The sequence below is a fragment of the Pteronotus mesoamericanus genome, unplaced genomic scaffold, assembly GCF_021234165.1.
Source record: "Pteronotus mesoamericanus isolate MK-2021 breed Mesoamerican mustached bat unplaced genomic scaffold, CSHL_Meso_final scaffold_651, whole genome shotgun sequence".
Lineage (NCBI taxonomy): Eukaryota > Metazoa > Chordata > Mammalia > Chiroptera > Mormoopidae > Pteronotus > Pteronotus mesoamericanus.
Window position 1 is genome coordinate 40,597,037 of NW_026555325.1, and position 15,135 is coordinate 40,612,171.

Here is a 15,135-nt window from a genome sequence, read left to right on the forward strand (position 1 = left end):
GATACATATACTTACATACATATTTATATCATTCATTTATATTTCTATTTACTCCAAAAGTAGTTGTCTAGGAAAGTAAATTCTTTGGAGACGATGTTTTGTTTTTGTTTTCGTTTTTCAAAAAAGAGTGCTTAAATATGAGTTACATACTTTTTGCTCCCTTTTCTATCTCACCCAATTGTTTTTTGCTTGTTTATTTTTAAAATGTTTTTAGGAAGAGAAGCAAATACACTGCGAAGTAACAGACAGCTCTGGTGTAGAAAAACTTGACTGCAGTGTTGGTTATATATATGTAGATCATCTCTCAAGGGTAAGTATTTAGCATTTATAATTTTTGTTTACTAGAATGAGTATAACATTTTTCTGTTTTTCCTTTGTTCTGTACATAAATACATAATTTATTATTGTTTTTTGCTTAGTAAATAGCTAAGTGATAAAATAAAACTAAAACCAACCAAGCTTGAGATCTTTGAGATTGTGTTTATATTCTTGGCAATGTTCACTGGAAAAGGGGCGCCAAGTATTTATGTCAAGATGGGCATGTGAATGTGTCAGTCAGAATTCTGCTCTCCTGCCTCACCCTTCTCCAACACTCCCCTCGCCCCGACCCCACCCACCCCACCCCACCCCAGGTGGTTCTATCTGCCAGGCATGTTCCCTCTGCTATAAAAAAGGTGTTTCTGGCAAGAGTCCTCACTCAAGTTGCTAAAGCATCTCTAATTTTGTCGGTCTGGACCTGCCCATCTACATTCAGAGGAGGCTTTGTTTCCAAATGTCACTTGTAGAAATGCTGGTGCTTTAGAATTGCCACAAACCCAACAGCTCGCCTCCCAAGTGAGGAATAGCTTATGGTTCCAGAATGTAGTTTCAAATCTCCATTCCTCAGGGTATAAACTATTAAAAAATTAAAATTCAGATGATTAAAAAAGTACATTTCAGGTTATTTTTTTAAATGAGCTTTCCTGCTCTGTGTTTTACAGGTAGATGTTAGCTTTCTCCTGGATGTGAGCTCCCTCAGCAGCGCAGAAGAGGACCTCAACATCACAGTGCATGCAGCCTGGTACATTTCATTGTGGATAAAATCATGTACTAAAGGAGATAGACCCCTAACTTTTTTCCGGAGGGGACCTTAGGGGGACCATGGAATTGTGTTCCATTGTCTTCACGAGAAAACTTCTCTTACATGATCTAACAAACAAACAGACCTTTAACCAGCATAGAAGAAAATAACAGTGTAAATAATGAGTACATTTCTGCCAACCCTGTCATAAAAATTTCTTACTATCACATTCACTTTTATCCCCACTCCCCGAAAAGCATTATTTGAACCAACCCCCACGTTTATTTGGTATTCATGGTATATAATTAGTTCTCTCTAAAGATGAATTTTGTGCTTGACGGTTTCTAACAGGGTGTTTTCTCTTCCGTAGTGAAAATGAAGGGGAAATGGACAATCTGAAACGTAACAATGTGACTTTAGCAATACCTCTGAAGTATGAAGTCATGCTAACTGCTCACGGGTAAGTGGATATTGAGGCCTCCTCTAAAGTTGCGAGCTGATTTTAAATCCTTTACTGCATAAACTGTTCGTCAAAACCATGTTTAAAAAAAATGTTTTTAGGATCCTGTGCTGTTTCTGTCTCTTAACAATTACGTCAGCATTGTAGTCCCTTGCCCAGCTGTTCATCATTTGAATCCTTTCTATAATTGGCACGCAGATCATGGCAAACTAGTGCCCAGCTGGAAGAGGGGTCTTACTGGAAGAGCCTGATAAGCCTCCAGCGGGCCATGCCTAGAATTCCAGCTGCATGCAGCACCGGCCAGGACCCCGGGAGCCAGGCAGGACACAATTCGCTCGATCATACTCAATGGCCATGGCAAGTGTGAAGCTTAAAGAATTACAAGCTTGACCAAGTCACTGCCCTCTAGGACCTGTGTCACCTACGTGGCACATGGGCTGAGCTACGCGAGAGCTGGCTGCAGGGTGCCGCTTTTCCGCTCTTTATACCTATCAATTACAGTTTGTCGCCCACAGCCCAAGAGCCAGTATTCACTGACTCCTTGTAATTTTACTAATTGTTTATGTGGTTCTGACTCTAATTCAAGGACGACATTTATGGAAAAAGACTGAGAAGAGTATGAAGGAAACCTTCAATGATTTTATTGGAAATTATTTAGGCTATTCATCTTGGTTAAAAAACACATTTTTAAAGCAATTAAAGATAAATACAGAATAGACAACTGACCTTTCCTTGTAGTTCTAAGTATAAACCATCCCCAATCATTTTTAACTACCCATAAAGATGGCATATAATTACATAAAAATAAAATACCAGTGTCTGGAGCTAGTGGCACTGAGTATCAAGTGCATGAGATATAACAAGCAGGGGATAAAGGCAACCATTCAAGAGCGATGAGGACCTAATACAAAGTCACTGGGAAGCAAAGAAAAGCAATTGCGTGTTTTCGGGTTTTGAATGTTGTCTTGCCTGCCCTCCTTGATTTTCCTGTAATGAGTGTCCTCCCTTTTTTTCATTATCCACATCTTATTATTTTGAGCAAGGGCTGGTCTGCAACAATTAAGCTGCCTAATCTACATTCAAATATTTTAAATTTCTTTCCTGTGTAACAAGTTCCCTAATTTGTATTACCTCCTATCAACTGCCAAATATGAGCAACTGTAGAGTCAGGATTTCCACAGAAACGTATTTCTTAAAGTTCACTGCTGACCATACATATATATGATCACAGGTCAAAGAGTAGCAACTTTGTACTTGAACAAAAATTTTACCGTACTTCTTGGTGTTGGAGTTGTTCCCCAGATCTGGCGTCATTACAAACGGTGTCTCTTATGATTATTGGCATCCTTGCACCTAGCAAGGCACCTGGAACATGCCTTGTATATACTTTGTAAATAAATAAATGAGATTGTAACGCTGAAGAAAAGACAGTTAAATTAAATTTAACTTTGTTTCTATCAGACTTGTAAACCCAACTTCATTTGTGTATGGATCAGAGGAGGACTCCGAGCCAGAAACGTGCATGGCAGAGAAAGTGAACTTCACTTTCCACGTAAGAAAAGTTGATTGTGAAATGGCCCCGTCAGGACCCAGCTGGACTCTAGAAGCCTTATTTATTAATTTATAATTAATAGTTAAGTATATTCTAAATTACAGTGGTGTGACTGGGACTGGATATACTTTCAGTCTGTAGGTTTCATGATTCGGTTCAAGTATGAATGTGTTCTTCGAGGTCTCAGTATTACTAGGCAAACAAGCATGGAAAATATGGTAAATTAGAATGATTATTTGCAGGCATCAGGAAAGAATGTTACTGGTGCATTGCTGGAGAGGTCATCATACACCCATGATGTCCCTCAGCTTTGGGCCCAGCACCGCTTGCCGAGGGCAGGGAAGCAGCTTGTACTCACACAAGCACATATGCCCTTCCCTCTCCGGCTTCTGCTCCTTTTCTTGTCCCTGCTACTCAACCCCACAACTATTTACAGAACAGGTGGGAATGAGCAAGTAAAAATGGAGGTAATGCCTGAAACTAGCAAAGTTAAGGCCGGAAGTGAATCTGCTAAAGATGTGAAGAGAAACAGGATAGGCCATATTTAAGTGCAAATCAGTGAACTCTCTTCTTGGTTGAAGCTTTATAAAAGCCCTAAAATTACTAAGTCAAGTCAGCTCTTACCTCCCATATCTGTCCACTTTGAAGGTCTACTTGGTCAGCCTTTCAGGCAATAGGTATATGACCTGTGGCAAGTGATGAATCACTTATTCAATAATCTTTTTAAAAATAAAGAGTAGTGTCATTATCTATTAATATTAATATACTAATATAAACACATTTTTAAAAAATTTACTATCAACTGAGAGTTCTGGGGCACCATGGCTACTGGTGATTAATAAATAATTGGGGATAGTCTCCACAAAAATAATTTTTGAACCAAAAGCACTGCCCAAATATTCTTAGAGGTGTAGAACAATCTTTGGAATGTGAATCAGAATTTAAGTACATTATAATAATTTTCAAGACATGCTTTTCAAAATGTGTATCAGAACCACTTAGGGTACTTATACAAAATGCAGATTCCTGGGCCATGCCCCAGATCTGTGAGAGAAGAATGACCTTGACATCCTAGGGAGTCTATGTATAGTCAAGTTTTTGTTATGCTAGTACACAGTAGTATTGAAAAAAATGTAGCTCTCTACTTCGAAGTCCCAAGAAATGGTCCTGTCAGAACCCAGCTGGACTCTAGAAGTCTTATGTAATTAATTTATAATTAATGGTTAAGTATTTTCCAAATTACAGTGGCATGACTAGGACTGGATATACTTTCTGTCTGTGGGTTTGGTGAGCCTGTTGAAGTATGTATGAGTGTGTTCTGGAGGTCTCAAGGTTACTAGGCAAACAAGCATGGAAAACATTGTAGGTTAGAATGATTATTTGCAGGCATCAGGAAGACCTCATCTAAAGACCTAGGCACTGCTGGTCACCTTTGCTGGCACTGCCTTTGAAATGCCCTGCACTTGCATGGCCTAGCTATCACCACCTGTGGCAAAGCCAAGGACACTCTCTTTCTTCCTTATCTTATGCATCCAAAAGATCATTGCAAGGCTGTGATGTTTCGTTCAGGTATTGTGGCACATCTCTTTTCTCATTTATTGTATTGATTTTATAATGAAGTTCTCAGGAGGCAATATTTTGGCCTAGTTTCCTTTTACAGGGATCTGCAATCCCCAAATTTATTAGCAATAGTGACATACTCTGCATTATTTTTTAAGAACCTGTTGCATTTTTTTTCTAAAACCCAATAAATGACCCCTTTCTGATTTTCTGAGTATATCAACATTATAATTACCCTGAGATAAAATACATTTTATTCACTTACTGCTGATATCCCCTCTACACAGTGACTTTGTGAAAACATCATAGAATTTAGAATTAGAATACCTGGGTTTTGGTCCCAGTTCTTGTCACTTTTTAATGTTCATCTTGGGCATATCATTGACTAACACCTCAGTATTTTCTTGAGCTGGTAAATAATTAAATGTCACCTCACTTTATGGAATAGTTGTAAGGACCAATTGATAATGGCTTTTTAGATACGTAATGTGCCATACAAATATACAGTGCTGCTGTCTCTTTCTTTAGATTATTTCTACAATAAAACACCTGCCTGGACATTTTGGTCTAATTAATATAAAAAGGAGAGAACCGGGAATAAGGACTAAAGGTTGTACTTAGTAGCAAACATTTTTAAGTTTGCACTGTGAATATTCTGTCTCCCTTTGCTGTGTAGCTGCCGACTACAAATCTCCAGCACTATACATGTGGTATGAAACATACGGGTTCACCCAAAGCTCATTTGTATCTGTACTCACATTTGTGAAAACATTTAAAAATTGTTTAAAATGTTTTCCTTCTTACCAGGTTATCAACAGTGGCCATAGCCTGGCTCCAAATGTTAGTGTGGAAATAATGATACCAAATTCTTTTACCCCCCGAACTGATAAGTTGTTCAACATTTTGGATGTCCAGGTAAAAATGTGTTCCTTCCTTTATTGCCAGTGATACTGATAAAATGGAGATTTCTGTTAACTTACTTCAGCCATACTTACTCTAAGCTACGAATTCACTCTGCATGCATGGGGTGCACTTCGAATGTTATACATTGCTTTAGAACTGTAGGGTTATAGTGGAGCCTCTGCATTTGATTTATATAATAAGAGAATTGTGCTCTACTATCTTCCGTACATTTTCTTTGTGATATGGACCTTGGGAAGTAATTTAATTGGTAGAAATCTCCAAAAAAATTGGGACCACTATTGGGAAAAAAATACTATTTCAGCCTTTTTTAAAGAAAGAATATTCAAAGGGAAGGGAAGGGGAAAGTCAAGGAACATATAGCAAGGACTCATGGACAAAACCAAAGGGGAAGAGCTGAGGGAGGGGAGGAGGGAGGGGGCAAGGGAAAGTGGTGGGGGGAGGCAGAGACAAATGTATTTTAAAAGTAAATAAATTTAAAAAAAATAAAAACAATAAAGAAAGAATATTCAAATACTACATAAGAATAAATACTGCTTTTACTCTCCCAGTTTCAAAATAGGCAATCAATACATAAACCTACTAAATAGGTTTGAAATCTAATTTTTTAAAATCGTACTTGAATTCCAAATTTAGATGGTAGGTCATGATGTTGCAATACAGTATTATTTTGTTTTGTGTCTAAGGCCCAAGAAATGTTGATTTCCATGCTAATGTTCACATGTCCATTTTTCACATCGCCCTAATATCTGGAAGGTTAAGGTCATTTGATCAGCTTAGGACCTATATCGCCAACCCTCTAAAATTTTGCAGGGTTTTTGTTTGTGTTTTTGCCGCAGAGATTTAATCTCTTCCAAATAAATCTCTCAAAAAATATTTTTGCACTTTCAGAAATACTTGATATATTTTAGAAAAGGTAAGCAAGCTATTGGAAGTTTTAAAACCATGCAGCTTTTACTGTTCTTTTCAATACTGAATTACAATATTTTTCTTGCTTTCTATCTTTGATAGGCTTCAACAGGGGAATGCCATTTTAAAAATTATCAGAGAAAGTGTACAGATCAGGAAAAAGGTGCAATGAAGACCCTAACAGATATATTTACATTCCTGTCGAAGACTGATAAGAGGCTATTGGTAAGTTTCAGTTTTTCCTGGTAGTTTTTGCTTTTCAGTGTACAGAACTGAAACACTTAAAACAGAACATGAATGGATTGGAGCTGTCAGTTGAGTGTATCAGAGAAACAGGTTCAGGTCTTATTCTTGCACTTGAGGCGGAGACATGATTGGAAATTTGATAAAGATCCAGGGTTAAATATATACTATATGTTGTCACTGTTTATCTAACAAATGGCCATTTTTTTGCCAGCCATTCTTCCAGACCCTCTTCAACAGAGCAGGCTTTGTGAAATAAGATTAATTTTTGACTCTTGATTTTAGTGAATTTATGAAAATTAAATAAAACACTGAAGAATCAGTCTTACCCTTCAAACTATCCAAGTTTTACAGTGAATATAGACCCTCTGACTTAGCAAGATTCTGATTAGGAGTCTTTCTTTTAAGTTTATCCCAGAAGGTTAAGTTCATAAAAATAATGAAAACACATGCTCTAGTTCAAATACTTTGTTTTTGTTGTAATTTATAAAACAAGCATTTCTGTTTTGTTTACAGTAAGAATTTTTAAATGCTACTAACAATGGATCTTTAATTCCATGTTTATAGCAAGGTAATTTTTATAAATGCCACTTGGAAGAACAGACTTATTTCCATGTAAAATATTTTGGCCATCATTTTTTAAAATGTTGAAATTTTAATGTAGCTTTTTATCATTCTTTTCAAGTACTGCATGAAAGTGGATCCACATTGTTTATATTTCTTATGCAATTTTGGGAAAATGGAAAGTGGAAAAGAAGCTAGTGTTCAAATTCAGCTGGAAGGCCGGCCATCTCTCTTAGAAATGGTAAGTCTACAACAGCGACAACTTCGTGAAGAAATTCATATGGACATTGTAAAGTATATAAATAGGACGGTATGTAAGGAGGCCTTCAACAAATTAAAAAGGCATTAATAAAAATAAAACTTAGAGTGAAACTTTAAAATGATTTCCATGTATTACTTTAGCTGAATACATTGTCTAAATGGCATGGCTTTAGCAATTAAACAGATGATGGAGACTGTAAAATAGACTATGGGATAATTGAAAGTTTTACTTTGGAAAGCATGTTCAACAGCTTATGGATCTTGACTAAATCAAAGAAATTTTCTACCTTAACATTTTGTATAACTTTAAAGTTCTTTCCAAACTATTTAAAATTATGCTTAAAAATCTATATTTAATAAAGCTAAGAAGTAAAATTAAGTAATTCATAACATCAAATTAAAACAGCCAAATGTATCAATAAAACACAAATACACAAAAACAAAAACACTTTTAAGAAAATGAACTTTGAAAGGTTGAATTAAAAAATAATTAAATGCACCTTGGACTTCTTCCTAGAAAGGAATATATTATACACATTTATGAAAAGCACTTGGAGATAAAAATGGTTTTATTTGGAGTTCTGTTCTTCAGTTTCCTTATCTGATAAATATGGGTGATGTCTCTTGTAGGAGTGTTGCAGATTAAATGAGATGGTTTCTTTATAAGGCACTTGTTCTACTGTGCGATGCATACACTCTCCTTTTTTTTTTAAGAGGTTGGGCTTTCGAGGCAACACCATCAAGCAAAGTTTAGCAGCACTATTTTCTCAATAGGTGCACATGATGTTTAGCATTTTTTAGCAATAAGCTATTTTTAAATTAAGTTCTATACAGTGTTTTTAGACATAATACTATTGCACACTTAATAAGACTACAGTATAGTGTAAATATAATTTTAATATGTACCAGGAAAACCAAAAAAATTCATGTGAATTCATTTTATTGCCGTGTTCGCTTCATCGCATTGGTCTGGAATCAGACCCGCAGTGTCTCCTGTACAAGGCCTGCCTGTTCTAGTGCATGGCACACAATGAGCCAAAGAAAAGGGCAGCTATTCTGTTTTGTTAAGAGAAATACTTGAAATTACCACACGGTGGTCAAGAGGAAGTAGCACCAGACAGTGAAATAATAAATGTCTATTTTAGTTTAAATGGTGCTTAAAAACTAGCCATGGGGTCAACAAGGTCCCCCGACTTTTGCAGTTCGCCTTCTCATACTCTCAAGGCACAGGTTTTTCAACAGAGGACGCCACTGGCTTTTTAGTCCAGGTAATTCTTTGTCATCAGGGGCTGTTTTGGGCCTCGCAGGCTCTCTGGCAGCTTTGCTGACTTCTAGCCCACTAGATGCTGGCAGCGACACCTCCCAAGTCCTGAGAGTCAAAAATGTCTGCAAACATTGCTGATGGTCCTCAAAGGGATGAAATTATCCTCTTGGAAACCTCTGCTCTACATTCTCTCCAAGATGTTGAGTAAACTTTACATAGTAGTTTTAATTTCTGAGGGTCATAGTCCTCTTTAAGAATCCAACTCAAGAATATATTCTCATCTACCCCAATGAACGCACATACTTTAAAAAGCTTGATTTTTGCATACAATTTCAAAAGTCCTTAGCGTCTGTGGAGCCCACCCCCAGATCCACAGGCTCTGTGGATTCTAGATTATGGAGTCTCTGCATTAGATAGTAAAGCTCTGGGTTCATCTACTGTTTTTATATTTGAGTGCTATACCTATTTGTACTAGATTTTTCCATTTCCATATTAGGTAAACAATAGGTATTTGATCCGAACAACAAGATGACAGTGCTACTTAGAAAGACATAAAGAGAAGCTGAAATAAAATGAATTTTAGGAATAGTCTATCAGGTGGAAAAAAGTCTTATTTGGGGATATAAATAATTCAATACCCAGGGGAAAATACTCTGAAGATTAGCAAATAATAGGTAAATCAAGTTATCTGCAAAGTGGCTGTGTTTACTAAAAGGGTCTCAACAAAATGGTGCCACACAGATACCATGACCACACCTTTAAAGCCAAAGGAAGCGCTGCATGGCAGTTCATTACAAACGGTGAAATAAATTAGGGGAGATAAACTGTGGAAACTTCTGGACAGTAGGTAAGGGTCATGATAAGTTCGTTCTGTTAATTCATGTCTTTATGAAATAAAACTATGAATCAGGCTACAGTGATGTTTCTTTTATTAAACAGGATGAGACTTCAGCACTCAAATTTGAAATAAGAGCGACGGCTTTTCTAGAGCCAAATCCGAAAGTTTTTGAACTACACGAGAACGAGAATGTTGCACATGTAAGATTACCTTTTTAAACTGAAACATTAAGATGATAGGGAAAATAGTATCGCTAGGGCATTTAGTCGGGAAAACAGATTTTGACTAGATCACCAAGCACTTAAAATACTTTACCAAGAGTTGGTATTTTCCACAGCTGGAAGTGGGGAAGACAGACAGCTTTTATAGGAGGTGAATGTGGTGGGATGGATTGGAGGAGGAGGTACAGGAAAAGTCCATTCTGCTTAGTGTTCCTGCTGGACAGTGACCAGTGTTTCCTATGGTTACGTCAAACCAGTAAGAGAACGGGATGGGTTGTTCTAAGTAAAGTACTGCTGGGGCTTGTGGAGGGGCTTCAAAAGAAATAGGAGCAAAATTTAAAACGGGTGACTCTTTATTTTGGTTTATTTACCCAGGTTTTGCTCGAAGGATTACATCATCAAAGACCCAAACGCCATTTCACTATAGTGACTATTTCAATTAGTTTGCTACTTGGACTTGTTTTACTTTTATTGATTTCATATGTTATGTGGAAGGTAAGCCTTTCTCTAATAATTCCCAACGTTAAACCACTCAAAATGCCATCCTTAATTTTCTCAAAGCCAATTTATTTACAACCCCAAGTGAATATTCAGTACTGATCTCATTTCTCCTAACTTCAGTGCCAAAGTCCGTCTAAAAAAAGATGCCACCTTAAAGATAACTCACTTTCAAAAAAGCATTTGAGAAACACTACACGTTATGTCAAATGTCAATTTTAGACAGTTTACACATGTATCACTAAGTACTGCAGTAATTAAAAAAAAGCACTCTTGAACCCAGTATTTTCCAAACTAAGTTTTACTGACTACATGGGACAGAGTTTAAGAAATACAGCAGGTTCTCAAATAATGTAATTTCATTCTTTATTTTGCCCTAATGTTAGAAACTTAACTCTTATTTATATCAACTAGCCTATGATAAATCTGGTTTTTGAATACATATGTTCTATGACTGTAAGTGAAATAATCGACAATGTTAAGTAAGGATTTACTGGCATTGACTGTTTAGATATTTTATATAAGTGTAATGACTACAAACTAGTGATTATGCAATGTTTTTTGTTCAGGCTGGCTTCTTTAAAAGACAGTACAAATCCATCCTACAGGAAGAAAACAGAAGACACAGTTGGAATTATATTAACAGTAAAAGCTTTGATGATGATCATGATGATTAAAGACCTTTCAAATTGGAGAACTAACAACAGGCTCAGGTGTAATAAAGACATTTAAGACATTGTTTACAAGAAACCATGAACTTTGTTCAGAGTTCTTTCATGTCCTCTTACACATAACCTTGTGACATACTATGTCGTAAGGCAAATGAAAATTCCAAGAAATGATATTCTTTGAGACAAAAAATCTACAAAGGTGATACTCAATACATCCAAAGATCTTCTATCAGTTCTTAAATGGACAGGAAAAAAAAACACTAAAACATCGAATTTAGTCAAGATAAATAATCCCTTGAAGATATCTGGAAATGAAAGTACATCTGAATTAAATCATATTGAGGACATAAACTTGATTGGAGGAATCCTGGACTTGAAATACTCCTTTAAAGGAATAGGTGATGATTCATTTCTAATAGACCCTTAAGACTTGTTTGAAATATGTTCTTCAAAAAAAAATAGCAGAATTTTTCAAAGAGCTATTTCCAACTTTCCTCTTGAATAAGAGGTACGTTGTCATTTTAAAGTATATTTTACCTTTAAGACCTTTGTAATACATTTCCTATGAGCTTTGATCAACAACCATTCGGCACTCTATGATTATTACGGGCCTGAAGAGCCAACTGCAGACTGAACTTTCATACACTGGTCTGACCTTAACTGGGTGACTTTTGGTTAATTATTGTTTATACAACTATGGATTTCTTTCTTGTTTCTGTATATACCTAACTTTTTAAAAGACTATTTTTTTATACAGGCACAAATCCATGCATCCTCCTGTAACAATTTTTCCAAGGGCACCTGGAGTAAATTTTTAAAATCCATCATTAGTCAAATTTTCTGTTTATAAAAACAACCATACTTAAAAATTCTAATTTATATTCTGGAGCAGATGGTGAATGTTGCACTTTAGCTGATATTTGAAGTATAAATACACTGATAGATGTAAAATATGAAAACTATACCTCACAAATATATTTTTAAAAATCAAAGCTCTGCAGAAACAACGAGTAGGGGAAAATATTTCATACAAATACTCTGTAAAATACTCACTGGATGTTACTCCTTTCTATTCAAGTATATGTAAACATTAACTGTGTTTTTTATAAGTTCTATAAGAGCATTCTCTTCTGCATGGAATTGGGAAAACAAAATTCAGAAACTTCATAACAATACATATTTAGTTTATATCCAGTGACTATAAATGTAAAATCAGAATTTCCACAATGTATATTTTGGTGATAAATGAAATATTTTAAATAATTTCTCTTTAAAAGCCTTTATGTTTGCAAACAATCTGTTTGTAATATTTATTCATGCACATAAACTAGATGCTAAGTGTAGAATATAATTTCACCTGAACTGGGCTAAAACTTTCTTTATATATATACGAGGTTTGTGGCCAAATTTTGAAAATCTGTTATAGGATGTGATCAAATAGATAAATTAGAGGTCGGTCTTTACTATTGTGAAAAATATTTCTCTATATGAAGTCCCTGTCAACACCCGTCTCCTTCAGGCTGCTGAATTCCTAGAAACTATCCATCACAAGCCAGAAGTCTGTGATTGGTACACAGATTTGTGAAGGCAGTTGAACAGGGAAACCCAGTCATCACAGTGGGCGTGGAACCTCCTGAACTCTGTGTGCCAAGAGAAATTAACTACATATATGTAATAGTTTAAAGTATACTTTTTTGATCAGAAGCTATTTTTTTCCATTATAAAAAGCCAAGTAGTTCAGGAGGATGTCTAGACTCATTGGTAGAAAATCAAACCCAAATTTAGAATTTCATTCTCAAGAATACATGAGGAAATTTAAATTCAGTTCTTTCCTATTCAGAAATGACAGCATTTCAGGTATTAGCGAAACCACTGAAGACGATGTGTTATAATTGCCAGAAGACATTACTCTCAGGAGCAAGAGGAACAGTACAGCTGTCCTCTTGGACCAGATTTTTCCCATTTAGATATTGTGCATAGTTTAAATTTTATTAAACTTTAATATTACCTGTATTATGAATTTTATAACCCTACCACTTGACATTAACTGAGTTGTCAATCTCAGAATAGTCACAAAATTGGTACCATAACTTAAAAAAAAAAAGGAGGGTTCTTTTCTTGGTAAGTAGTCTAAGTATTAAAGAAATTTTGAAAAGTAATAGTTCAATTTCTGGTTATATCTATCTGTGTAATTTTGAAATTTATCCTCATTGGATTAGGTACCTCATAAGGAAAATCAGGGCATTCTTACATGATCTCTGTGGCTATGGTATATTTAACATCAGAATTTATGGACTTAAATCCTGGGAAATAAAAGAATCCAAATTATTTCACTTTAGAATTATGTAGGTTAAATATAGATATAGCATGATGTTTAAATTTTAAGTATATAAAATATTTACATTCAGTTCCAATAAACCAATTCTAAAAAACCAGAATTTAAGTAGTTTTTGGTATATTTCAAAGCTAATTTTTAGTAACATCAAAAATAGCAAATTTAATTTCTTTAAAAATGAGATTTTTTCCCCTCTTATGATATGTTTAAAATGTGACCATATCCCTTCATATTAAAATTCTAGTGCATATGTTTCTGTTATAAACAATTACATGTTACTTTGGCATCTTTCATTTCTTCCATACTTTCTCCATAAAGATTGATAAGTCTTGGATGCAATCTGTAAAGAATAAAATATGTGTAATTGGTTATTTTATCAACCCATCATTCTGTTATTTTTCACATATACACAACTGAGTATGGTGCATAATACCAAATACAAATCTGATGATAGCAAACAAATATACATATTCATAGCAAAGCTGCAGTCTAGAAAAACTGGAGCAGGGTGTCAATAAGTCAGCACAGAAATTACTAGAAAGCTCTCTTAGCTGACTTACTTGACTAATATTCTCTATTTTTCTGTGCAATCCAGTCAACTGTGCCCATAGAAAGCTCACATCTAGCAGGCTAGCCGGGGGCCCCTGCCCACTACCCAGTGAGTCATAAAGCTCACCAAGAACGATTTTGCATGTTCCTAAATCTTTCTATACCAGTTGTTCTTGTTAATAAAATGACACGTAAAATTATTCCTATGTAAAGCAAAAGCGAATTACTGAATATAAAACTGTTAGAGTATTAATTATTGGTGAAGGGACATTTTACAAGACTAATTAAATTGTAACAATCTGCTTCTCAAACGGTGTCACAAAATTTAAACTTTTGACCCATTATTTTGAAATTCAAAATGGAAATTATAGACATGCATTGTCTGTACAGTTTATTAAAAATAATTCCAAAATGTCCATACTACCCAAGGCAATCTACACATTCAATGCAATTTCTATTAAAATACCAATGACATATTTCTCAGATCTAGAACAAATATCCCCAAAGTTTATATGGAACCAAAAAAAGACCCACCCCTTCCCCAAATAATTTGCTTCAGCAATCTTGAGAGAGAAGAATAAAGTCAGAAGGATCACAATACCTGATATCAAACTCTACTACAAGTCCACTGTAGTTAAAACAGTCTAGTAATGGCATAAAAACAGACTCATAGATCAATGAAAGAGAATACAGAGCCCAGAAATAAACCCATGCCTTTATGGTCAATTAATATTTGACAAAGGAGGCAAGGGCATACAATGGACTAAAGAGAGTCTCTTCAATAAATGGTGTAGGAAGGATTGAATTAGAACTTGCAAAAAAATGAAACTAGACCACCAACTTACACCAGAATAACTCAAAATGGGTACAAGGCAAAATGGGAAAAGGATTTTTCCCAAAAAATTCTAGGGGAAAATATAGGCAGTAAAATTTCAGATATCTCACATAGCAATATTTTTGTCAATATAGCTCCTCGGGCAAGGGAAACAAAGGAAAAAAAATAAATGGGGCTGCATCAAATTGAAAAGCTTCTGCATGGTTAAAGAAATCATCTTAAAATGAAAAGGGAACCCAATAGATGGGAGAATATACTTGCCAATGATACATCAGAAAAGGGTTTACTTTCCAAAATACATAAAGAACTCATACAACTCAAAACCAGGAAGACAAACAATCCAATTAAAATATAGGCAAAGGCCCTGGCTGGAGTGGCTCAGTGGATTGAGTGC

The 15,135-nt window shown here is 35.3% G+C and overlaps 2 protein-coding genes across 5 annotated transcripts in view; one reads left to right on the plus strand and one right to left on the minus strand.

Moving 5' to 3' along the window:
* ITGA4 (integrin subunit alpha 4) overlaps positions 1-12,032 on the plus strand; it is a 74,579-nt gene extending 62,547 nt beyond the window's left edge. For both annotated transcript variants that reach the window (XM_054562358.1, XM_054562359.1), the window contains 10 exons: positions 215-310; positions 981-1,060; positions 1,431-1,520; positions 2,982-3,072; positions 5,440-5,547; positions 6,565-6,687; positions 7,391-7,510; positions 9,734-9,832; positions 10,229-10,348; positions 10,921-12,032. In XM_054562358.1, the coding sequence (XP_054418333.1) occupies positions 215-310; positions 981-1,060; positions 1,431-1,520; positions 2,982-3,072; positions 5,440-5,547; positions 6,565-6,687; positions 7,391-7,510; positions 9,734-9,832; positions 10,229-10,348; positions 10,921-11,028 (1,035 nt within the window). In that variant the 3' untranslated portion in view covers positions 11,029-12,032. The remainder of the gene's footprint in view (positions 1-214; positions 311-980; positions 1,061-1,430; positions 1,521-2,981; positions 3,073-5,439; positions 5,548-6,564; positions 6,688-7,390; positions 7,511-9,733; positions 9,833-10,228; positions 10,349-10,920) is intronic.
* A 1,530-nt stretch (positions 12,033-13,562) lies between these two features.
* Positions 13,563-15,135, minus strand: part of CERKL (ceramide kinase like) — a 99,934-nt gene continuing 98,361 nt past the window's right edge. For all 3 annotated transcript variants that reach the window (XM_054562740.1, XM_054562739.1, XM_054562738.1), the window contains one exon: positions 13,563-13,697. In XM_054562740.1, coding sequence (XP_054418715.1) covers positions 13,616-13,697 — 82 coding nt within the window. In that variant the 3' untranslated portion in view covers positions 13,563-13,615. The remainder of the gene's footprint in view (positions 13,698-15,135) is intronic.